General features: G+C 42.1%; 2 protein-coding genes and 1 long non-coding RNA gene across 4 annotated transcripts in view; 1 reads left to right on the forward strand and 2 right to left on the reverse strand.

The window, feature by feature from the left end:
* setd3 (SET domain containing 3, actin histidine methyltransferase) overlaps positions 1-18,480 on the reverse strand; it is a 48,540-nt gene extending 30,060 nt beyond the window's left edge. For both annotated transcript variants that reach the window (XR_007196601.1, XM_048270789.1), the window contains exons 1-6: positions 18,368-18,480; positions 14,690-14,814; positions 13,608-13,700; positions 12,312-12,460; positions 9,862-9,934; positions 8,515-8,771 (exon numbers count right to left, since the gene is read on the reverse strand). Coding sequence is in view for 1 of the 2 variants with exons in the window: in XM_048270789.1 (XP_048126746.1) it covers positions 8,515-8,771; positions 9,862-9,934; positions 12,312-12,460; positions 13,608-13,700; positions 14,690-14,786 (669 nt within the window). In the remaining variant the exon portion in view is untranslated. The remainder of the gene's footprint in view (positions 1-8,514; positions 8,772-9,861; positions 9,935-12,311; positions 12,461-13,607; positions 13,701-14,689; positions 14,815-18,367) is intronic.
* Positions 1,928-24,529, forward strand: LOC125312322. Its single transcript, XR_007196602.1, has 3 exons — positions 1,928-1,979; positions 22,013-22,159; positions 24,361-24,529. It is a non-coding gene; the product is annotated as an uncharacterized LOC125312322 (long non-coding RNA).
* ccdc85ca (coiled-coil domain containing 85C, a) overlaps positions 19,640-25,000 on the reverse strand; it is a 50,804-nt gene continuing 45,443 nt past the window's right edge. Inside the window, exons 5-6 of the mRNA XM_048270791.1 lie at positions 24,319-24,417; positions 19,640-23,001 (exon numbers count right to left, since the gene is read on the reverse strand). Coding sequence (XP_048126748.1) covers positions 22,912-23,001; positions 24,319-24,417 — 189 coding nt within the window. The 3' untranslated portion in view covers positions 19,640-22,911. The remainder of the gene's footprint in view (positions 23,002-24,318; positions 24,418-25,000) is intronic.

Raw genomic sequence — 25,000 nt, forward strand, 5'->3', positions numbered from 1 at the left:
ACACACACTCACACTATGGACCCTGATGCTCCAGCCATGCACGAAACAGAGTTATACCTACATATCACTCAAAGACTGCCTTTCTCCTTCTACACACACACAGAGTCACAGAGTCTGAAAGAGATTCAGGAGTCCGAGTGTGTGTTGGCTGTTGGCTTTCTGCTGTTGCAAAACAATTCTTTCTCCCTCTCTCTCTCACACACACACACACACACACGACACACACTTTCCCAGGTCATGCCTGCGTACAGGCCTGAGACGTAGCGGAGGTTGCACTGAGGACAAGCCCTCCTCCTCAAAAGCGTCTGAGGACTTGCCGTCTCCACAGCAGCAGACAGTGAACTTTTGAATGCTCTTCAGATGGAAACGATTTCAGCCCACTACTGCCACCTACTGTTCACACGTCAAAAAAGTGCAGTAGAAGGCAAAAAAATAATGAAATGTGTTGAAATAATGAGGGTTATGAAGACACAAATACACAAGAAGCCCAGATGCTCACGGTAATGGCAATAATAGTGTCATTTATGTACTAATGTGCATAAATGGCAGGAATATTAATTGTTTTAGGCGCGAACAGCAGACGAAGGTACAATAAACCATGTTCCAGTAATTTAACTGCTGTGGGGAGCCCAACGTTTAATAACCAAAAGATGTCAATAGACTAGTGGGAAAAATGACAAATACATTAACATCGCCACATGAATATTTGATGCCTTATCTTGACAGTGCGGTGGATACAATTTTTTCTAATTGACAGTCATCTAATGAAAGGAACAACCAAGATGATCGGAGGTTTTAAAATGTAATTCGGAAGAACGGAGTCTTTTTATTGCCTCTTTAATAGCCCTGGCGTGAAACACAAAGAGGGTAATATTTATTGGCCTGATCACAGGGACGCCCTAAATAAATCGAAATAAATCATCATTTCCACATGCCATTTAATACCCGCAAATCTGCATATTTACTGATTTCCATCACAATATCTAAATCATGAATTACATTTGATAATAATAGAGTCGACTTCATCAAAGAGATATCACTTCATCAACGATATCATTATAGTGCATGAAAATGCACTGTACTGTTCTTCCTAGGCTTCTTCTTCTTCTTCTAACGCAGTTAATGCAGCTTCAACCGTTTAACGTAGAAACTTCATTCAAACTATGTTACGTAGGTCTTACTTAGGACATCTGGGCTTTGTATTTTTCATCTTTGTAACTGTTGTGTTAAATTATAATTAACTACTTCGTAATCAGAAGAATTATGACAAAGGAACAGGATACTGCAGAAGGTGTAGCTTTAATCCAACATTGAGTATGGGTTCGCGAAGCCAACTACAAGCATTATGTCTCACACAGCTTATATACCTCTTTTCAGTAGCATCACTTGTTTTTCACCACTCAGAATAGAATAGACCTCCTATGTCCTTCGTGCCTTTTATGGTAATACATATTTGCCTAGGTAGTTATTCTATTTCTACAAAGGACCTTTGACCTGAGCTGAACAACTGCTAGGGATGTCCAGTCTCTCCTATGCATTCATATCCTTATAGGTAAACCTCTGGGCCCCTCACTTATGCTATATTTACCCCTGCTCTTTCACCAAACAGAGGACACACAGTAGCCCAATGTATAGAACATCTTTTTAGCACTACTACAGAATATCTTGTCAGGAGGCTTTATAAAAAATCACCACATAACTTTTATACTTTTTAAACTATTTATGAAAAACTACTCAAAATGTCCTTTTAACGCGGTGATGGAACTACAGCTGCATGTGACGTCACATGTTTGGGCGCTTAATAGCATAGACATAATATACATAGACGCCGCATTGGCTGCTGGAAACAAGAAATGCGGCCGCCATCTTGGACCTGTCATACTCCTCATTGCGTTGCAGCAGAAAACACAAGATGACAGCACTGTGCAGCATGTTCCTGCTCAAATCGGCGGACCATACTGGGGATTTACTTTTCACAAGTAAGATTTAACATTACCGTACTATTGGTTGTATTTTGTATTTTCAACAATGTGGCCTGTATCATAGCTACATGTATGACCTTTGCAAAAAAAAAAGCGATGAAAATCTGTTCGGTATTCAGTGAGATATGATTAATTAAGTGTGCTGACAGCTCATTGCACCGGCCAAACAGATTACACTGAGTGGAGTGGATGACCGGGTCCAAGATGGCGGCTCCAAATCTCGTCCAGCTAGTAGGGAGCAGTGGTCGATCGCGGCGTCTATGTATATTATGTCTATGCTTAATAGAGCATCACAGTCCCGCCCCTCCTTCGAGAGAGCTTAGTTTCCGGAAGTAAATTTCCCATTCATTTTCTCCCATTGACGCTTTTGAAAAACCCGTTATCTAAAGAGTTTTAGAGCATGTCTTAGGCTAATCAGCTCACGGCGTAACTCATAAGCATACAACATATCGCTTCGAAAGTGAAAAAAGTCCAAAAAAAAGTCAAAGGTACAAGACTGTGTACATATTTTCATTTCCGAGCGAAGGAACTACTCATCCCATAAACCACCGCGCCTCACTGAATAATATATAAGCAGCACAAACCAGCGCGAAATCATTTCCAACCGGCTACAGCACGCGAACCCTTTCCTCCAAACAATGATTTTAATATAGTTAATAGCAGTTATTTCAGGAGTAATCGTGTAAATAATAGTGTTTTGGTATTGAATGTTATATTTACCATCGTGTATTTTATATCGTGTGTGTGAAACCGGTTAACGTTAACGTTAGCAACATTGTGCAGTGCTTCATATCTGACGGCCATCCTGATGCATGGACCGGTGCATGGTCTGCTCTTGGACCACCATATTCAGTTTATTAACTTGCAGTGAATTATTACACAAAATGTTCATTAAATGTACGAAGAAGTATTTCTAGGTTAATGACTGATGATATGGCTCGTACAGTATGAAGGCTACAGTAGCCTAGCTAATGTTAACTAGCATTACCAACCTCCCTGCAAAACTCACCACACAACTTCGTAGGTTTGATAGGTCTTGTCCCTCATGCTGGCCCTTACAAAACCCACAAGCTGACCCTCGACACACAACAGTCAATAACGTGACCCGATTTAAAGTGGTTTTCACCCCTTTGGACACTCTTGATTTCATCCTTGAAACAGTGAAATATTCACGGGGGCATGGACGGTTTGCTAACCATTTTACTGCAGTGTCTAGCCGGTGGTAGCATCCAGCTTGTGCTATCAGCTAGCTAGCTAGTTCAAAGGTTTAAGTACTTAATGGGGATATACAGGGCTTTTTATGCCTCGACTAAATTGATGTTTCATATAAACAACAATTCATATTCATAGAAACAACAAGGTCACTAAAACATAATATATTTCATACCTGTGTTGCAGCATGTAGGATAATGTTAGCAGCATTATAATGACATTCAAATGTTTGAAAGGCTAATGATTAGCCTATCGGCTACCTGAAAAGTTAAGTGTTCAAACTAGCATTTCCAGTGTTCTATTTGATGGTGTATTGGCCCTGACTAAGTTCGTGTGATATATAAACCACAATCCTTGTTGATACAAGTACCAATGTTCGTCTAGAAAGTTTTTATTCACATTAAGAATTTCGCCATAGGCAGTAAAAGACTCCGCCATCGTTGTCAATAATTTTTGCTGATAAAGTTTCAAACTATGACCTTAACAGCCTTTCCACCAATCAGAGGCATCACTGTGGGATTGTGGGATTGTTCAGGATTGTGGGTAATGAAGTACTATCCAAGACATCGCGAATAAAAGACATTTATCTCAAAACAAGGCTAGTGCCCTGTGAACTTTTGGCGTCTATATGAGCATCCACAATCGCTTAGTACAGCCGTAGCTGGTTTTGAGTCTACCATGTGCAGTTAAGTTTTTATGGCTTATACCCGAATTGTCAATGGAGAAATTGCATTGAATTCTTACTTCCGGAAACTCCTGTGGGCGGGACTGTGATGCTCTATCTAACTGATCAATACGCAATTTGCTTAACTGGCTTAACATATTTTTGTAATAACGGAACGTGATGTAAACCGTGTGGTGATAACCTTTATGTCAGGATAACTGGTGTTGTGCTTCTACTCACATGAAGAGCTAGCTGTAAGTGTTAAGTGTCAATGCTAACCAGGCTAATAAACAAACCATGCTACCGTGTGTAACATAGACTGTATATATAGAACTATACCAAATATGGATATACAGTCCTTTTTGCTTCTTCTTATGACCGCCGCGCAGCGAAGCGGCGGTCATATAGGTTTAGTCAGATTTTTTATTTATTTTTTTTCTTCTTTTTCGCATGCCCAAATTTCCGTCAATGAATCCCGGGACACTGAAAGACCGGGGTACACGAAACTTGGTGGGCATGTAACCCCACATGGATAGCATGGAACCATCGTTTTTCGTTTTGATCTGTAGTCCCCCTGCTGGACTGGACCCCCGAAAGGAGGGTAGGGCAGACACAGTTTTCTGTCAATATCTCGAAAACCATAGGGTTTAGGAGGACCATTTTTTATTTTGTATGTTAATCTCAAGGGGCCATGTCAACCCATTCCATAACCACTCATTTCATGTATAGCGCCACCTAGTTAAACACAAAAAAGTAAAAATGAGGTGTTGTAATTGAAGGTATCTGTGACCTAACATAGTCAAAACTGCACGAAATTGGAAGTGTAGGATCATTATGACACACTCTGTAAGCACGCCAAGTTTTGTGGAATTCCGTTCATGGGGGGGCACACAATAAATTAATTTATGTTACTATACACCAACTGGCCTGTAGGTGGCCGGAGACAGTTTTCTGTGAATATCTCGAGAACCGTGGGGCCTAGGAGGTCCACCTTTTTTATGTATGTTGGTCTTAAGGGGGCATGTCAACCCATCCCATTACCACTTATTTCATGTATAAAAAGCCACCTAGTTAAAAAATTAAAAGCAAAAAAATTTGGTGTTTTCATCACAATATCTCTGGCTGACAAGGTCAAAACTGCACGAAATTAAAAGTGTAGGATCATTATGACACCCTCGAATGCATGCCAAGTTTTGTGTGTTTTCGTTCATGGGGGCCTTACAATAAAATAATTTATGTGTACATTTAGTGGCGACACCAACAAGGATTCCCGGACACTGAAAGACCGGGTACACAAAACTTGGTGGGCATGTACCCCCACATGGATAGCATGGAACCGTCATTTTTCGTTTTGATCTGTAGCCCCCGCTGGACTGGACCCCGAAAAGGAGGTGGGGCAGATACAGTTCTCTGTGAATATCTTGAGAACTGTAGGGCCTAGGATGACCATTTTTTTCCATATGATTGCCTCCAGGGGTCATGTTAACCCATTTCATGTGCACAAACAGATACACACACACACACACACATTTCACAGTAATCATACGTATGACACATACTCTCACAGTAGACATATGTACGGCTTGCATGCACAGGCACATACACAAGCACGAAGGCACACACACACACACACACACACACACACACACACACACACACACACACACACACACACACACACACACACACATATAACATAAACATAACAAAAACAATCAAGAATTTCTCAGAATTATGAACAGGCAAGATGGAGGTGGGGTTGTATAAAATTAATTTTACATGTGAAATCTATGAACTAATCATGTTTTGGTACTTGTTGTCTAGCAGATACCAGTGAGAATTGAGTGTGGATAATGCAATTTAGTTGAGACAGTTAGAATCATATAGGCCTTTCAAGCGTGATTTCTTTTTGTGGAAAATATGTGCTGGACTGGGCGGCGGTCATATTTTGTACCGCTCTGCGGTACATCTAGTTGTAAAACCAACTGTGGGCCTACACAAGTGATCGGCATCCCGGTCAATATTTGATATTAAAATTTCAATTTTGAAGCTATTTGTAACTATGTGTAGCCTATGCAACCCGACTGTTGTAGGCTTGCCAACCACTCTGCAGTGCCTTGCCTACCATTCTTGCCTACCACTCTAGTTGTAAACAAACGGTGACGTAACATTAGAACGGAGGAGCAAAACCTTAATTTAACTGTTCAGTCGTTCCAACTACATTAAACCTCATACCTAGCAAATAATTTAACCATTTAAACTATCCACCTATTTAACTGTTCAGTCATTCCAACTATATTAAACCTCATCTACCTAGCAAATAATTTAACCATATAAACTATCCACCTATTTAACTGTTCAGTCATTCCAACTATATTAAACCTCATCTACCTAGCAACCAATATAGTTTGTTTTTACTCTGTATGATATTTTACATCATATTTTAGCATTTTCATGCACTGTATTTCCTTCAGGAAATGCTTTTCTAGTTTACTCCACTGCTCCAATGGCAATGAAACAGAAAATGGCTCTCAAGAAGACTGAGCGATCTTCATGACCGAAACCTCATCAAAAGACTAGGCCTGAACAAAGCTGTGAACAAAATGATTCACCTTACAGCAAATGACAATCACTACGAGTACACAAAATATCAATATGACACCAAGCTACTCTGGCTACAACACAAGGGGGAAAAAAAAAAAAAAAATCACTTCTGGTCATTTTCCCGGGCCACTAACAACAAATCATCAACAGTTTCAAGAAAACAAAACTTCACAGATCAAATGTCAGTACGTCAGCAAGACACTATGCCAGCAACTAGCCTGAAGGAAATATAAATGGACACTGCTTATGGTATCAGATTAACAGCACTGTCAACTTGTCTCAAATCTACTTATACGCAGCGTACTTACAATTCTAAATTTCTTCTGTGAATAATTCCATTTAATCTAAGATTATCTTCCCCCCAACACAAAATGCAGGCGTTTCTTCTAAACTGTGAGAGAAATGTCACAATGTGACACAAGAATCAGTGGTTTGTCCCTGTGACAAGACATGCAGTAAAATAAGACAACACTTTACTCTCCTTTCACATGAGGAGCAGTGTGAGTATGGCGCCATCTGCTGGTCACATGTGGTCACTGCTGGCAGCACGGTGAGCCGTGTCAATGGCAGCTTATCACAACCGTTGAAATTGAGTGCAAGAGGGCATTCATTCAGCAGCTCAGGCTGGCCCATCTCAGGCAAGACCGCAGACTTCAGTGGCTGGGAAGCTTTCAGAAGAGCCCCAGTTCTCACAGAAGAGAGGAGAGGAGAGAAGAGAAGAGAGGAGAGGGCTGAGAGAGACAGACCCTGCTGAACAAGGCTGGGGCAGGTTTATGCCATAAGATGGCAGACACAGAGAACACGCCTCAAAAAGACGGCTTCCTGCTTTGGCAAACATGTTGCCTACTTGACTTTGTACCACATGAAATCTGATTAGCTGTTAAATGCATTGTTATCTGCATATCAGTGTTAGATTTTAATTGGGACTGGGGTTAAGGTAAGGGTTGGTAAGTAAGGGATAATGAATAGTGTACTGGTCATTCCTTGACAAACAAATCTGGACAGGCATACTGGTACACGGTGTTCCAGGACTAGGGCTGTCACTTTTGTGAAAAAATCCTGTTTGATTTTTGAGACATAAGTGTTCACTGAATCGACTGTAAAATCGATTTTTTTTATGTCTAAAGACGTTTCCATTTTCAATGCCAAATATAGACCAGTCCACAAACAACTAACAGGCATTAGGACGAATGTAAAGAGGGCACTTGTAGACGCAAGCAATATTTCTGATGATTTATTGGCGTGAAGTTTCGTGCACAATGACAAACAGGAGTGCAACATTCTCGAAAAACAGTAAGCCGAGTGGACTGCCATAAAATCAGTGACAAACATGACTGCAGGCTTCAACGTAGCTGTGTCTGTGTTTACGATTAGAAATGTCAAACAAATTTCGGCTACGTAGAACTCGATTGCACAGTTTGCATAGCCTACCGCTTTGTTCTTCTCAATAGTTTGATATACCAAAAATCCGAAGTACTGTACTTCCAAATCGAACTCCTCAAGTTATTAGGGCCTATCACTCGTCTCTCTACATGTCGCACAGGTTGATTGCGTTGTCCTCCATTTTTTGGCAAAACACGAGCAGCACAGCAGCTGATTGAAACAGCTGTTTCCGGTGCGTAAAATTGGTGGGAATTTTCTTCTTAGCTTTCGCAATGCTTACTGCACTTCGGAATTCTTTTACATTCTTATATTCTTGTTTGTGAATTTTGTTACATCTATCTTTTTTATTTGTTTAATTCGTTTAAAATTAATAGTGTACATATTTGGTTAAAATCGATTCCCTATTTTAGGTTTCGAAACTTGTGTTGTTTGGTCCAATCGATTGTGCAATCGATTTTCGAACGTAAAGTGACAGCCCTATCCAGGACTACCTGAGGATGTCTGAATTGGCCCGTGTGAACACACACACACAAACCATCATCGAAATGCCTTTGTAGTAGTAGATGTACAAAACTGTACAAATGTACAAGACTGATCTTGAACTCGCTTGTGACACCTGTGATTGCCTCGCTCGGACGCACGCATGCACGCACGCACCAACCTCCTCACCTGGATGACTTTGTAGAAGTAGGCGTACTGGCGCGCGGTGTTCTTGTACTGGCTCAGGACGTCGGCGATGGCCTGCGTGGCCAGCAGGTGGCGCACCTCGTCCTCCTGAAAGTAGAGCGGCGTGTCGTAGTCGGCGGGCAGCGCACGGATGTAGGGCAGCCAGGGCGACGCTGGGTTGGCACGCTCGCACAGCAGGTGAAGCGCCAGCGTCACGTTGCCCATGGCCTGCAGGATGCGGTCCTGACCATACAGGGGACCTGGGGAGAGAGGGAGAGAGAGACAGACAGACAGAGAGAGCGAGAGAGAGGGAGAGAGAGAGAGAAAGAGGGAAAGAGAGAGAGAGAGAGAGGGAGAGAGAGAGCGAGGGGGAGATGGAAAGAGTGAGAGAGAGAGAGAGAGAGCGAGAGGGAGAGAGAGAGAGAGAGATGGAAAGAGGGAGGGAGGGAGAAAGAGGGAAAGACAGAGAGAGAGAGAGAGAGAGAGAGAGAGAGAGAGAGAGAGAGAGAGAGAGAGAGAGAGAGAGAGAGAGAGAGAGAGAGCAGCTTGAGGCCGGGCCAGATGGACATTTGACCTGATAGGGGCAGCAGAAGCAGCTACTTATGCGGACGCTAAGATGAAGATGGAGGACGACTTTGATGCCAAGTCCATCCCTTATCGAGTACAGTGTGGAGGACGTTTTTGAGGACTTTTCCTCATGACATCATAGACACAACATATTAGAGTAGAGTTGGGGCACATGTCAGCATATATGAAGAAAGGTTCATCAAATCAATATAGAAATGCACATAAACCAGTGTCCAAGTTCATAACAGTTACTGTAGAACAGGCCTGCTTTTCAAGACCGTAATGAAACCTTCTCATACTTCTTCTACACTGAATCAATTCAGTATGTAAATCAAATGGCCTCTAAATGAATACATGCTTAGTATGCCAGCACTGCGTCTAGGTCTTATAACCTTTGAAGTAGCACCTCCACAGAGTAGAAACAGCAGCATAGTATGCTTTGAGAACTGTTTGTTTTCTAAGCATACTAGCTAAGAAGTCAGCCAGAAAGATCCTAAAAATCCTAAAAACCTTCTCAAAAAATCTTTGTTGAGTTTAGTGCACTAACTCTATACAGGAGCAGTTTAGAGAGCTATGTGTGGCCTTGCCCTCTGAGAGATGATCTCGGGCGAAGGCGAGGGTGTTCAGCACACCTGTGCTGTACTGCTGAGAGAACTCTAACCTGAGAGCAGGTGACACACGTGGCAGCATATGTGCAAGGTCAACGGTCAAAGCGCTGATCGGTCAGCCACACACACATGCGCACATGCGCACGCACACACACACACACACACACACACTCACCAAGGACAGAGTTCTTGGCTGACTCCACAGTCATCAGCATTTTTCTGGGGATCCAGAGAAAGAGCTCCTCTGCCTGAAAACAGACATCACAAACACGTTACACACAGAGGACCGCTGCAGCACGAGTGGCCGCAACATCTATACCATACGGTCCAGCTACGGACCCGCAACATCTATACCATACGGTCCAGCTACGGACATGCAACATCTATACCATACGGTACAGCTACGGACATGCAACATCTATACCATACGGTCCAGCTACGGACCCGCAACATCTATACCATACGGTACAGCTACGGACCCGCAACATCTATACCATACGGTCCAGCTACGGACCCGCAACATCTATACCATACGGTCCAGCTACGGACCCGCAACATCTATACCATACGGTCCAGCTACGGACCCGCAACATCTATACCATACGGTCCAGCTACGGACATGCAACATCTATACCATACGGTCCAGCTACGGACCCGCAACATCTATACCATACGGTCCAGCTAATGACATGCAACATCTATACCATACCAGCTAACGGACATGCAACATCTATACCATACATGGTCCAGCTACGGACCGGCAACATCTATACCATACGGTCCAGCTACGGACCAAGAATATCTATCCATACGGTCCAGCTACGGACCCGCAACATCTAAACCATACGGTCCAGCTAATGACCCGCAACATCTAAACCATACGGTCCAGCTACGGACCCGTCCATCTATACCATACGGTCCAGCTACGGACATGCAACATCTATACCATACGGTCCAGCTACGGACCCGCAACATCTATACCATACGGTCCAGGTAACGACCCGCAACATCTATACCATACGGTCCAGGTAACGGCCCGCAACATCTATACCATACGGTCCAGCTACGGACCCGCAACATCTATACCATACGGTCCAGGTAACGACCCGCAACATCTATACCATACGGTCCAGGTAACGACCCGCAACATCTATACCATACGGTCATTTCCCGATCCCACCCCATCGCTCTCTCCCTCTCACCAGTTTTCTTGTCACTGTTGCGACAATCATCGTTTCTGGTCACATTTTCAAAAATCGACATGCATGCACATATGCATGAGAGTATGTGTGTGTGTGTGTGTGTGCACATGTGTGTGCGTGTGTGCATGTGCCGGTGTGTGTGCATGTGTGTTTGTGCGTGCGTGTATGTGTGCACATGTGTGTGCGTGTGTGCATGTGCCGGTGTGTGTGCATGTGTGTGTGTGTGCTTGTGCGTGTGCATGTGAGAGTGCATGTGAGTGCATGTGTGTGTGCGTGTGTGTGCTAATTTAACACCATGGGTCAGCTCAATCCTCACACATACACCAAGTTAGCTATAGTTCAGGCACAAGAACTTTGCTTGTTGACCAACTCTGCACTTTACCCACTTACCCACTGTTTAAATGAGGGGCCCAGTGCATGTGTTTCGTGTGTCATTCCCCCAATCCCTGCACACCAGCCAGAGGGTTTGATTTTTGTCCTGAGCGTGTTAGATTGCTGGACCCATTACGCCAACCTCTAAATGATCGTAGCAGCACGGGTGCCACAGCAGCACTCACAGTTCATTACAGCCCACTCAGTAGGATCAATGCCAGTGAACGAGAGCAATCTGCAGCGCTCAATAAACACCTCATATGCGGGTTATTCTAAAGGAAATTGATCATTGGGCATTTGACAATAACTCAGGGCCTGAGGATCAATGCAGACCCCCGCAGTGGGGAAAACACGGCCTGCCGCCTCGGCAGCACTCGCTCGCCTGCCAATCCACTTAAAACACATTGATGATTACATCTTCAACAACGCCACACAGCTTCCGTCTAGTCACTACATCAAGCCATTATTGAACTGTACTGGGGGTTTTTCTCGATCAAGTAAGTGTGTGTGTGTGTGTGTGTGTGTGTGTGTGTGTGTGTGTGTGTGTGTGTGTGTGTGTGCGCGCGCATTTGTGTGTGTGTAGGGTGGCTGATTATGTTCAGTATGTGCATGGCAGGGACAGAAAGAGAAAGTGACAGATAAAAAGAGAGAGTCCCTCTGTCCCTAGTGGCCAAGATGCAGGCCAAGCAGGAGAAAAGAGGAGAGAACTGGACTGGGTGACTGAGGCACGGGAATGAGACAGCATCTGCACAGAGATGGAACTAATGATGAAGGTGGAGTTCTAGCTATTAGGAGTATAAGGGAGAGAGAGAGAGAGTGTGTGTGTGTGTGTGTGTGTGTGTGTGTAAGAGAAAGAGATTATAATAACAATTTTCAACAGTTCACATATACATCTGAGGAAGTAAACCCACTTTGAGACAGTAAACACACACACAAACGCTCACGCACACACACTTGATGGAGAGAAAAAAAAAATCCCAGTACAGTTCAATAATGGCTTAATGTAGTGACTAGACGGAGGTTGTGTGGCATTGCTGAATTACACACACACCTTGATGTCTCTGGTGGCTTTGAGCCCATAGCCCTGGTCTGCAAAGTTGGAGATCTCAAAGCCGTCACAGGAGGCCCCGCAGTCTGCAGCCCAGGTCATCAGCTCAGAGAAGAAGTCCTCTCTGTTGCCCTCAAACATCACCGACATGCCTAACACACACATTAGTATATCAATGGGTGAAGGATAGATAGATAGATAGATAGATAGATACTTTATTGATCCCCAAGGGGAAATTCAAGGGTCTCAGTAGCATACAGACATCACACACAACATGCACTTACAGCAGAAATGGTAAACATAAGTATAAACATATAACTAAACTCCACTGTACAATAAAGACAGTATAAGATAAGAAAGATAAGAAAACTAACTAAACTAAATGCACTATATACATTAAATTAAGAAAGTCCAATGTGCTTGAGGGTGATCAAGCATAAGATGCTTGTAGTGACAGGGCCGGGACTGGTAAGGTGCTAAAAGGAGTGAGTGTCATGGTGAAGGTGCAAACAGTAGTCCAACCATAGTCCTTTAGTTATGTGTGCATGGCAAGGTGCTCAAGAGAGTGAGTGTCATGGTGAAGGTGCAAAAAGTAGTCCAACATTAGTCCAACAGTGCAGCAGTGCAAGAGTAAGGTCTAGAGACCAGCATAAATAATATGGACAAATAGGAGAGTAAAGTATAATGTAGACAAGGTAATATAAAAAACTTCAGTGCAAGAACAGGTTAAGGTAATAGGGTTATAGCCATTCATTCATTCAGTATTGTTGTTGATCAAATGCTAATATAGCATGAAAAAAACAGTGTAGCAGTAAAACAGTAGTAAAAGCATTCAGTTGTGCATTAGCAGTAGTAAAGCAGTAGTGGGCAGTCAGTACTCAAACATGGAGAGGGTGGACCATCAAACTATCACACCTCATTAAAGGCATTGAACAGTTCAATGGCCCTAGGAACAAATGACTTCCAGTTGGCATGGCACCTACACCATCAAACACTACCTTAAACACATTCAAACACCAGGGATACCTACACATCTACACTACCTGCACACACACACATAATGTACGTCACTACAACGTATAACATCTGACATACCTGCAACCAGATACATAAACATATCAATACATCACACTTCAGCACCACCAGCATAGTGCACGTACACACACACACACACACACACAATCACACATTACCAAACCATATCAAACATCATAGACATCCTCGGACAGACACACTCTCACCCACGTGTAACTAACTGATTTTTGGCTGTACAAGCATGAATACATGGTCACAGAATACCTTTTTGCTTCTTGCGGATTTTTTCCACCAGCGTTCGAATCTGGACATACTCTTCCCACTCCTTGCCAGCAGAGGGGGCTGCGCTGCTGCATTCTAAAAGGAGAAAAGAAGAGGAAGGCTTAAACCATTTCAATGTAAAAAAAAAAGAGAAGTGCATCACTGTGTGGAAAGCAATGTGCAGTCCGTTACTCCTCTACCAAAGGCCCGGTCTCAAACAGGAGATGAAAACTTTACCCATCTCATAACGTCTCCAATTCCCAGACATAACGCACAGGAGGAAATGAGATTCTCTCCCACAGACAAAAGCCTATAGGAATGCACTAGTGGTCCTTGGTCAGAGTAATCCCTGTCCTTATTGCAAAGGAAGTCTACTTATGTCAATAAGGGTAAAACTAATATATGGAAACAGAACATAAGCAACTGCATAAGGGTAAAACTAATGTATGGAAACAGAACATTAGCAACTGCATAAGGGTAAAACTAATATATGGAAACAGAACATAAGCAACTGCATAAGTGGACGGTTCTGCAGAGGCTCAAGCTCTGTATGTTTCTGACATTTGGGGACCCTCTCCTATCCTCTCCTATCCTATCCTCCCCTCTTCTCCTCCTCTCCTATCCTCCTCTCCTATCCTCCTCTCATATATCTTCCTCTCCTATCCTCTTTTCCTCTCCTCTCCTCCTCTCCTCTCCTCCTCTCCTCTCCTCCTCTCCTATCCTCCTCTCCTATCCTCCTCTCCCCAGCTCAGATACAACTAAATCCTTTGTTGCTTTCTATAGAAATACAAATATGGTGCAACACAAGTGGTTTCATCACAGCCCTGCTAAGAAATGAGTGCAATCGTATGATCTGTAAAAAGGCATTCATTCAGTTTGCCTATGAGTCTATGAGATGCTTTGTCCAATGATGTGCCACCTAGGCTAAATATCGCAACAAACAATAAATGTGCTTGCAGGTGCCGATAACATCAAAAAAGTAACACCCCCAAACAAATGACACAATTATTCAACTCCATCCTGGCAGTGTCTTCCTCCGCCTCTTCCCCTGTGATGAGGGAGCCATGACGACGAGCTGCACTTACTCTGCAGAAGTTCGGAGATGAGGTTCAGCATCTCTTTGGGGGAGACGGCAGCTGTGGCCCCTGACTTCTGAGTCTTCACGCGACTCTTCTTCCCCATCTTCTGTCTGGACCAATGAGCAGCTTTACTGCAGAACAGAAGAGGAGCGAATAAGAGACGCATATTGTTATGGTTATTATTATTAAGCACAAAGAAAAGAGAATGACGCATATATCTTTTTTCATGTTAAAGGTGAATTCCAGCTACAGTGCTACACACTGGGGGCATGAACATGGGGGCTCATGAACATGCCCCCAGAATGTAGCACTGTAGGTGCCTGGCAGCTACAGACATCAGCTGCAGGAACTTGAGCTAGGTAGAACCGATTGTTTTCGACAGTACATGATGACCTCGAGAAACAGAGATCTATGTAAAATAATTCTCCGGAATTCTCCTTTAATGATCAGGCCATTACTTTCCCCTGCCATCATTCAGGAAGTTCAACAGAATACTAGATAGACAGTCCGACCAACTCATTTTAACCTGTGAAGTGCTTACAGACCACTAGAGGGCGGTATTCACCACTGAAGTCAGCTACTGTGCTCACTTTGAAATTTTCACAAATGACTGTTATAACAGACACATAGGGCCATCAGATTGATTAGAAGTGTAAGCAAGCAAGCAAGCATATTTAGAACGTATAGGCCTACGTACTGTACTTTTGCACTGACAATACTGTGTCCTGTGTTTTGCACTGACAAACAGTGTCCTGTGTATTTCTATGTTCTAATGTCAGCAGATAAGTGTCTGCATTTGTGTGAATCTGCGTGTGTCTATGCGTACCTGTGTTTGTGTGCATGTGTGTGAGTGTGTGTGTGTGAGTGAGTGAGTGAGTGAGTGAGTGAGAGTGTGCGAGTAAGTGTGCATGTGTGTGTGAGTGAGTGAATGTGAGAGAGAGTGTGTTTGTGTCCCTCCTCTGTTGGAGACTGGATGGAATGCACTGAACGGCCACTAACCCTTTAAGACGGGAGGGACACACAAACACAAACCCTTTAGCTAACCATGACAGCATCCTGGTGACCACTCACTACTCTAAGGTGCAGTGAGAGAGAAGGGGGCATAAAAACAGCCCCAGTGGAAGCCAAAACGCCACCAAACAAAACAAGTGTGAGAGACACTGAGAGACGGGGAGTCAATGAGCACGTTCATCTCCTCGCTCCGCTCGGGGGCCGGGACCTGGCAGCCTGATCTTTGGACTGAAAGCCCGAAAACATTCAACTGCCCAGAGGGGCCGAATTTAGGCCTAAACAAACACTGGGAAACATGTAATGGACTGCTCTCTTGCAAGGCTCCAAATGACATCAGCTAAAGTTTATTGCTGGTCACTGCATTGTGTTTTTCACACTTTAAAAAATGAGAATAACTCTGGGAGAGCAGTTTTGGACTAACTGGGACTTCTCTAAAGCCATTGCTGTCTCATCCAGGTGGATTGCTATGCCAAGCATGTCTGTACTAAGTGGAAAAAACAAAGCTGTTTGAAAGGTTAAAAGGGTATAACAAGTTAAGAGCTTTTTAGAATCCTAACAAAACCACTGAACATAAAATAGGCCAAAAGCACAAATCCTGTGCTTTAAAACGACTGATAGCAGGAAGGGAGGGAGGGAGGGGTGTGTGTGTGTGCGTGTGGAGATGCCTTAAAAACAGACTGCAGCATGAAGGCCTGTGTGTGCTGCACCTGTGGGCTGTTTTCTCGCCTCGTCCTACTTTCACTTGTTGACCTTATTTCAATGCAACAAAGCCTCAGAACAGTGCAGCGTCTCCCTAGCAACAATCCAGTGTGATTCTGTTGTGCAATATCATCATGTATATGCAAACGCAAAAGGCAAATCATCCCCGTCAGAGCGCAATGGCAGATTACTTTCATACACACACACAATCTATCTGATTGAATGCATAAAACTGAACGTCTGTGTTTAAACAAAGTGGGACCTTTTATTCATCCTATTTTGATTTCCACAGTCCTACAGGGCATTAATACCAGAGAAAGCCTTCAGAGAATAACGGCATTTCTAAAGGAGACACTAAAAAAGGAAAGCAGGTTTGTACAAAACCATCTGTGCTGTAGTATGTGTCCCTTGCCTCTATAAATGATCATCTCATCACACTCAACTACAGTTGCCCCTGTCTGTTGCATACTGGGGATTAATAAAGTATCTATCTATCTATCTATCCGAGGTGTTCTGCCTCCTGCTCTCTGCAGCTGGCGTAGCTTATTTAAGTGGTTGTGCACAGAATTAAACTAACGGATTATGCTGAGTAATTCTTAGAGCTCAATACTGTGTATGTAAATTGTTTTTCACCGAGGTAGGTCTAAATGTTTGTGTAGTTCTCAGTGCAAGAGGAAACATGTAAACTACTGGCCTTACATTTGATGCAACCACAGATGGTGCTGCAACTGACTTTGCGGTCTCAGCTGATCTTGCCTCTCAGGAGTGCTACTTTCCCAGAGTAGGCAAAAATCCAGAGCAAAGCAGTTATGTTTAGTAGAGGTTTCACATAAACAATTTGCAATATGACGCACCCTACAAACACAGAATGCCAAAGTAATGGACAACTAAACTGTTAAAGACAACTAAACTGTTATCCACCCAGCAGAGGACGTGACATGTAGGCTAACTGTGAAGGGAAATTCATCTGATTTTGATGTTGATAACCAAGTTTAGGTTGCTAAAACATGCACAACATCTGCCATTGCCTTCATTACAGTTATACTGGAGGCCTTCTGCAGGGAATTAGGTCTGCATTCTACAGAGATCAACCAGAAGATGATATGAGCTCATTCATTTAACATTTCACGCGTTCACTCGCTTACACCTTTCCCCACCACTTTCTTCGTTCAGAAACCAATCTTAAATGGCACCAAGCATGGATTTTCTTATGTATGGACACATTTATACACCAACAAGCATGACTCAATCTGGCATTTAGCCATTAAGCTCACTCAAATTTGTTTCAAACTCAGTCAAATTAATGAATGACCAGACTACAGATTCACTTCTCAAGGTTGGTTTCTTATGAAGGCCACCACTGTAGTACTCTCACAATATGGTATGGCGTCTTGTCTTAGTTCAAGCAACCAACAGCTGACGTGATTTTATGGCAATTCTCGTTGGCTATCCTGTGTCTGACAGTCAGAAATTACCGAGTTAACTGGTCGTTTGGTTACTAATAATAGCATCGGCTTTGGCTAAACCAGTTACTAGCGAAAGACCTAACAAATCACACCCTAACTAACCCGCAGTGTCCAATAACGCAAGACAGACGATTTCCATAAACTTGCGCTCTGCAGATTTGTTAACGTTAAAGACATTACTTTTCAAGTCACTTGAGTCACCACGCCCAATAACTAAAGTATTGAAGGGATTAACCAGCCTGAAGCTAACATAGTGGACACGCTAGCTACCAAGCTAGCAAGTAATAAACTTTGCAATAGAGGCCACTTAGCCAGCTAGCTTCTATCAGGTTTCATTGTAAGCTATCTCGCAAAAAAGCTAGCAACTTGTTAGCTGGCTAAACTAGCTTGCAACATCGCATCAAGCAGGTTCATGAACACAGCACTTGTCTGTAAAATTGCTCTCAGACACAACTTTATTCTAGCTCAGACTGAATAGGCATTATTGTATACTTGTCTGAAAAACTACCTTAAAATTATCAGCAATGGTTCCTCCTGTCAATCTGCTCTCAATCCACTTCCACACGGAGAATAACCGCTCAACCTAACCCCACTGAATTTGCCAACGCCTCCAACGGCAAATTACATAATTTCAATTGGACATTGCTAAATTGTTGCCCAACCTACAAGTACGTGCTTTAGTGTGTCATTGGCTGACGAAATACCATGTGCAAGTTAAAGTATTCTATGATTGGCTTTAGAGTAGAAATCTATGGGGGGGATATTCCCCTTTCAGACATGCACACTAATTGGTTGAACTGAAGGCCGCCCCGTCTCCGCTCTGTTTCATTGGTCGTGTGAACACGCCTTTTCTCCCAAGTTTGACTTCACTACACATGTTAAATTCAACAATGTTCTTCAATGGAAATGCAGACATGGAATCGCCATAAATGGTAACAAATATGGATTGTGTGAATTACCTTACCTGATTTTTTAAAACAAAATTATATTATATTCATAACTGCTTATTCATAGTCGGTTTATAGCTTAGCTGATCTACGACATAAAACAAACCATCAGTTTGAGTGATACAGGCTATAGGCCTAACCCATTTAACTGCAAATTGTTACTGAAGAGTCAACTAGCAAATAGAGAGATAAACAAAAACGTACTTCTGCTTGTAGGCTACTTATGGTACAAGTGAATAAATTAGATGTGTATAAAATTGTAACTGTGCACTATTCACAATAACCCTCCTTTCAGCCTTCAGGCATGCATAACTAAGCCATTGGTTTAGGCTATTTAGGCTGGTGACAGAGGTAGCCTAGCTAATGCTAATGTTGAGTGTACCTTGACTTCTGCACATGAATAACCACTGTTAGATGAAGGCCTGAAATCCTCATCTTAATGGAATGGTCCTTCCAAACACTAATGTCTTTATTTGTAGGCCTATAATAAAACAGATGTGTTGCTTTGGCTAGTGTTTCACTCATAAGTATAGATTGGGACAACTTCTGATGTTTTAGTTTTATGTGTGTGTGTGTGTGTAGGCCTATGTCAGTATATGTACTTTCTACTTGTGCATATCCTCCTGTAAATGTTTCCTGGAGAGTATGTTTGTGTCTAGGTCTGTGCAATGATTTAGAGAGTCAAATTCTTGCCAAACATATCTTTTCATTTCCAACATTTTTTTTACTGGTAGGCCTATGCAACTTCACCAGTCATCCAGGAGATGGCGACATAGTACCTTTTTTTCAAATGCATAAGGACATAATAAATGATGGAGACATTAACCCAAGAATGTGTGTATTTCATTTTAATTGTAAATACTTTAAAGGAGAACCATTCCATTCCATCCAAACCCTTTCCAGATGCTAAAATATCAGTCTATTCTCAGACATCTTATGAAAAATATATGACTGCATGCTACCTAAAGATATCCTAGAATAATAGGCTTTTTACATAGCAAACACTGTATATCCAAGGATACAAGTTTACTGAATATTACATAGTGACAGTCTACAACATAGTATTGAATTAATCACAAGCACTTTACCACACACTGTCACAAAAGAAGCAGTGCATTTGAATGAAAATATAAGAAAATAATATCAATTAAACTTTGTGCTTTCAAATGAACAAATATATAAAAAGTCAGTAGTTGTGTATAGACTATCAGTTAAAAAGGTCACTTTTTCAAAATAAGTTTTTTTTTTTTCAACAAATAAGTGTATTTACATTTGTGTTTGAGGTGAATTTTAAACAGCAGTTCTGAACTTCAGAATATAGGCTACCGTTTGAAGAACAGTTTATAGGAGTTAAATTCCAAATCAATTCAAACAACATTCTTTTCACTTAATTTGTCAAATATAAATGATTTCTTCATTCATCAAATGATTGCTGCTCATTTTGTCTATATGCATATTACCTTAGACATTAACCTGTGGCAGGCCACATGTATTACTTTTTACACAGACCAAAGACACCTGCTGCATCTTTAGTTCTTAACTATTCTCCCCCTTTCATCTATGTCTCATATCATTTTGCTCAGCTGTTCAATGAGGACTGTTTCTTTAACAAAACTGGGCACATTTTACATATCAAACGATCCCAATTTCTCAGATGTTCATTTATACATATGTGTACCAATTTAAAAATAGTTTTGTCATTTACCCTCTGTCATTTGAATACAGGTAACTAGATGCAGCAAATGTCCTTAAGAGACAGTGTCAAACCTTGAGTGCCAAGGCCAAGAAAATACATGAACAATACACAATGGCCCTAATGAACTGATCTCACAAGTTTCTGCATAGGAACTCACATCAGCCTTAGGTACACAGCTCATAAACAGCATAATGCACATTATTTCTATGCCACCGTTATACAGTAGTTATGAGCTATGTGCACATATATTGACTTCAATAATGACACTGCAACACTCAAAGACATAGATAATTTAGCTTTGCTAAGACATTGTTAGCAATATATAACTTAGCTCAGAGACCATAGATGGCATGGACAGAACTTAACTAAGGGATCATTGACAACATGGACAGGAGTGTTCGTGTGGCTTCATTCGGTGAAAACTTCTCATTAGAAATGCAACTCCAAGCAGAGATCACACAAACTCCACATAGACCTCAGCTGAGATACCAAAATAATTGCACACACAAATCAGTGGTTGGTGGTTATCACAAGGTCTGACATCTGTCCCCAATGACCCAACTTAACCGAATGTTCTCATTTCTCAAGTGGTACGACCATATAGTGTACACAGTTAGAGTGCACAAATAACTGATTAGTCCTCACCGAAAACATGAAGAACGTTGGCTAAAAGTTCTCAACATGTGCTAATACAATGCACTAAATGTGCATTCACAAGTCTGAGAATCAAAGATTCTGAAAACAGCTGTCATCACCAAGCATTCCGTGTAGCTTGTCCCCCTCTCAGTCATAGATTGCACTCAAGTCAAACTAATAAAGACCATAGAGACCAAACAGTTAAAAAATGTCAAAACAGAAAAGGTGTCGTTCGTACCGAAAAAAGTGTGCTCCAAGATGAAAATTTGAAATCCAATCATGGTACCAAAACATAATGGTGCAACATAGTTGCTACTATCAAAAGAACCAGATTTGCTTGTCCAGTCGGTCTTTTGGATCCGTAGGACACAACACAGTGCTCTTAGCCCAGCTACAGCATCCATAGCCACAAAAAAACCCACCAAAAGTACACACCAAAAAACCCACCCTAACGGCACTGTCAAACTGAAAGAATTTCCCGATGGATGACAATCTGTGAGCTGTTCACTCCAGCAGCTACAGCTCAAAACACTGCGCAAGATTTGAACTCATCAAACTAGATGTTTGCCACTGGCGTTTGACATGACCTATACATTCTGTCATACTGTCATATTTGCCTGCTGCGGGGGCATGATAAGCTAAGTGCTTCCAGGGCAATCAACACAACTGGGTCGAACTGGATCTATCAGCTCATTGTCAATTTATTCATGTTCCTGGTTGTTTCACATAGGCTATGTTCTGGATGACTGGATGGAAATTGTGAGCATGAATTGCATTTAATTATCATTAAAATGATTGTCAGATTTCAGATCTGCTTCTTCATATAATGAAGATTCTTGGCATGACTTCATGTGTTACGGTTATTCTGACTCAGATGTGCAAACCCAAGTGAGGAGCTGGAGGCTGCTGGTTTTGGCACAGCCTTGTCTGATGCCAACACAGGTCCTGACACTTTGAGTTCCCTGAGTGGCCCTTAACATCTGGACTCCCCATCAGTGGCAGAGGGTCCGGACACCACTGGGTTTGTATTGCTTTATCTGATGGACACTAGGATTATTACAATGATTCAGTCATGCTTATAGCATGGTTATAGTTATGAAGCACAAGGTATGGAACTGAATGTTGTTAATAAACTCATATATACTTTCCACATGGTCACTCACTCTAGAGAAGAAAAAAATATATACTGAAAATAGTGCCATGTTTTGTCAGCCTTCATGTGTTTCCTGAAAGTGCAGTTCTAAGTTTAGAAAAGCTTATTCAGTCAACCACACAGATAGTATGGCTAAAAAGCCTTCCAAGGTCAGACATGGTTGCAATCAGCCAACATTTCCTGGAGTCACGAACGCATGTTAGGAACATCAGAAAATATGGTGAAGAAAATAACAAAATAGCACATTGTTTCAACCCCAGAGCAATACCTGGAATGGCCGATTTTAGTCAAATTAGTTCTGTCCTCAAGACTGCATGTATAACACTGAGAATAGCACAAAACTGATTTGTCAGCAGATGTTGTTGTGTGTGTGTGTGTGTGTCTTGTTTGCTTGTGTTTTGTCGTGGTTGCTTTGAAGGATGAGAGGAGTGGAGAGGAGATGATCACAGCATGAGCTGAGGAGAAAGAGCATTGCAAACACTTCCTCCATTCGCCAGTCGATCTCTCTCTACAGGAAGAGGCTGTCCAGGAGGTGGACGTTTCGTTGTGGTCTCTCTTGTTTCGTGTTCCGGGGCAGCTTGTTTGCTTTAGACGCTGGGTGCTGGCTTTAGATGCTGTGGCTACAAAGGTCCTTTGAACTGGTTCCCAGAGAGGTGCTGTCGGATGGAGGGCTTTGAGCCTGTGGCATCACCCAGCTTACGCCACACCACCTAACCGCAGAGAAGAGAAAAGAAAGATATTACACAAGGCCATAACACACACACACACACACACACACACACCCACCTAACTGCACAGACGGGGGCAAGAGACAGGGTCATGCAAATAAGAGAGAGAAAGAGAAAAGAAAGATGTTACACACACACACACACACACACACACACACACACACACACACACACACACACACACACACACACAGATATGAGAGGCACACAAAAGGAATGAAGGCCTAATTCCACTAAATGCCAGGACACTGGAGCCCATGAATGGTGGCATTGTGTGCCCACCTCATCACTGTGGCCATCCTTTTGACAGCCATAGAGCAGCGAAAATACCAGGGTCATATGTGCGAGAACAGTGTCAGTATACCGTTCCCAGATCCCAGTCTGGTCACACACACACACAACACACACACACACACACACACACACACAGGAGAGGGGGCCCCTGGAATCCTTATCTGGGATTGTGTACCTCAGCTCAGGGCTTTAAACACAGTGGCTTCCTGAGAGAGCTCCAATAGGAACACATTGTTTTAGCTGGTGAAGTTATTTTAATTGCATTGACAACTGTGCCATGAGCACTCCAAGCTCATCGACCCAGGGACACTAATTACGAGCCGTGTAATAGCCGGCCTTTGTACCGCTAAAGAGGGAACCCAAATCAAATTCAATATTCAAGTGCATGTTTTTGTTTCGGGGTAGTGTCAATATATACTTATATACTTATATAAATCCTCCGTCAAATGATGAGACCGTAAATGCCTTAGGAATGTTTGTTTTTGTTTTTATTTAATTTAAATATTGTAAGTATATTTATATTCAATATATTGTCAATATATACTATATATATAAATCCTCTGTCAAATGATGAGATGCAGCGTGAGCGTGTCTCTCGCAAGAAAAGACAGACATGCAGAATTCCCAAAACAAATATTGACACTACCCCCAAAACAAAAACATGCACTTGAATATTGAATATAAATATACGTACAATATTTAAATTAAATAAAAACAAAAACAAACATTCCTAAGGCATTTACGGGGGCACAGAAAACAACACTGAGCCAATCAAATTGGGGACAAAAAAAAAAAAAAAAGTTTTAAAGTCGATATTTTGAGCATCATGCTAAAGTCCGATTAAAATTTCATTTTAAAGTATCTGTGTTGGTTTTAAAAATTTCAACTGGAAATGTTCTAGGAACAGGTTGAAAGGGTCTATTGTGAGAGCCATAGAGAGAGAGAGAGAGAGAGAGAGAAGAGAGAGAGAGAGAGAGAGAGAGAAGTAAGTGATAAGCTCCTTACGTTACACATCTCTCTGACGATGGCCTTTTCTTTTTCACTCAGGTCTTCCTCGTAGTCCTCAGGGATCTGCCGGTCCAGGTTCTCATGCACCTCAAGAACCTGTACAAACAAAAACACAAGGAGCGATTGAATCAAAAACTCATTATAGTCACAACAACTTCATTAAACGACTTAATTTAACTTCATTAAATTATTTATATCTAGGGTTTGACACTGACAACTGAGTATTTTTAACCTGTGTAGAAGACTATTATTTAGTAGACAAACCACTTGGTGGCACAATTGTACGATCTCTAGTACAATTTACACCCCCAAATCAGTTGGGACGTTGTGTAAAATGCAAAATAAAAACAGAATGTGATAATATACATGTCTTGTAAACCCATACTTAGCAGCAGAAAGGAAAGAGACAACATGTCAAATGTTGAAAATTAAAATGTTGACTATTTCTTGGAATATACAGTATATGTTCATTTTTAACATGTTTAACATGTTAACACAACATGTTTCAAAAAGAGTTTTTGAGGATGAAATGTTGTCCCATTCCTGCTCGATACAGAATTTCAGTTGCTCAAGAGGTATTCTTATTCATGTCTTTCCTTCCATTACGCACCTAATTTGACAGGTCTGAACTGCAGACAGGCCATTTTATCACTCTTTCTCTGGTTTTAATGCAGTGCCA

This window comes from Alosa alosa, chromosome 19 (genome assembly GCF_017589495.1).
Source record: "Alosa alosa isolate M-15738 ecotype Scorff River chromosome 19, AALO_Geno_1.1, whole genome shotgun sequence".
NCBI lineage: Eukaryota > Metazoa > Chordata > Actinopteri > Clupeiformes > Clupeidae > Alosa > Alosa alosa.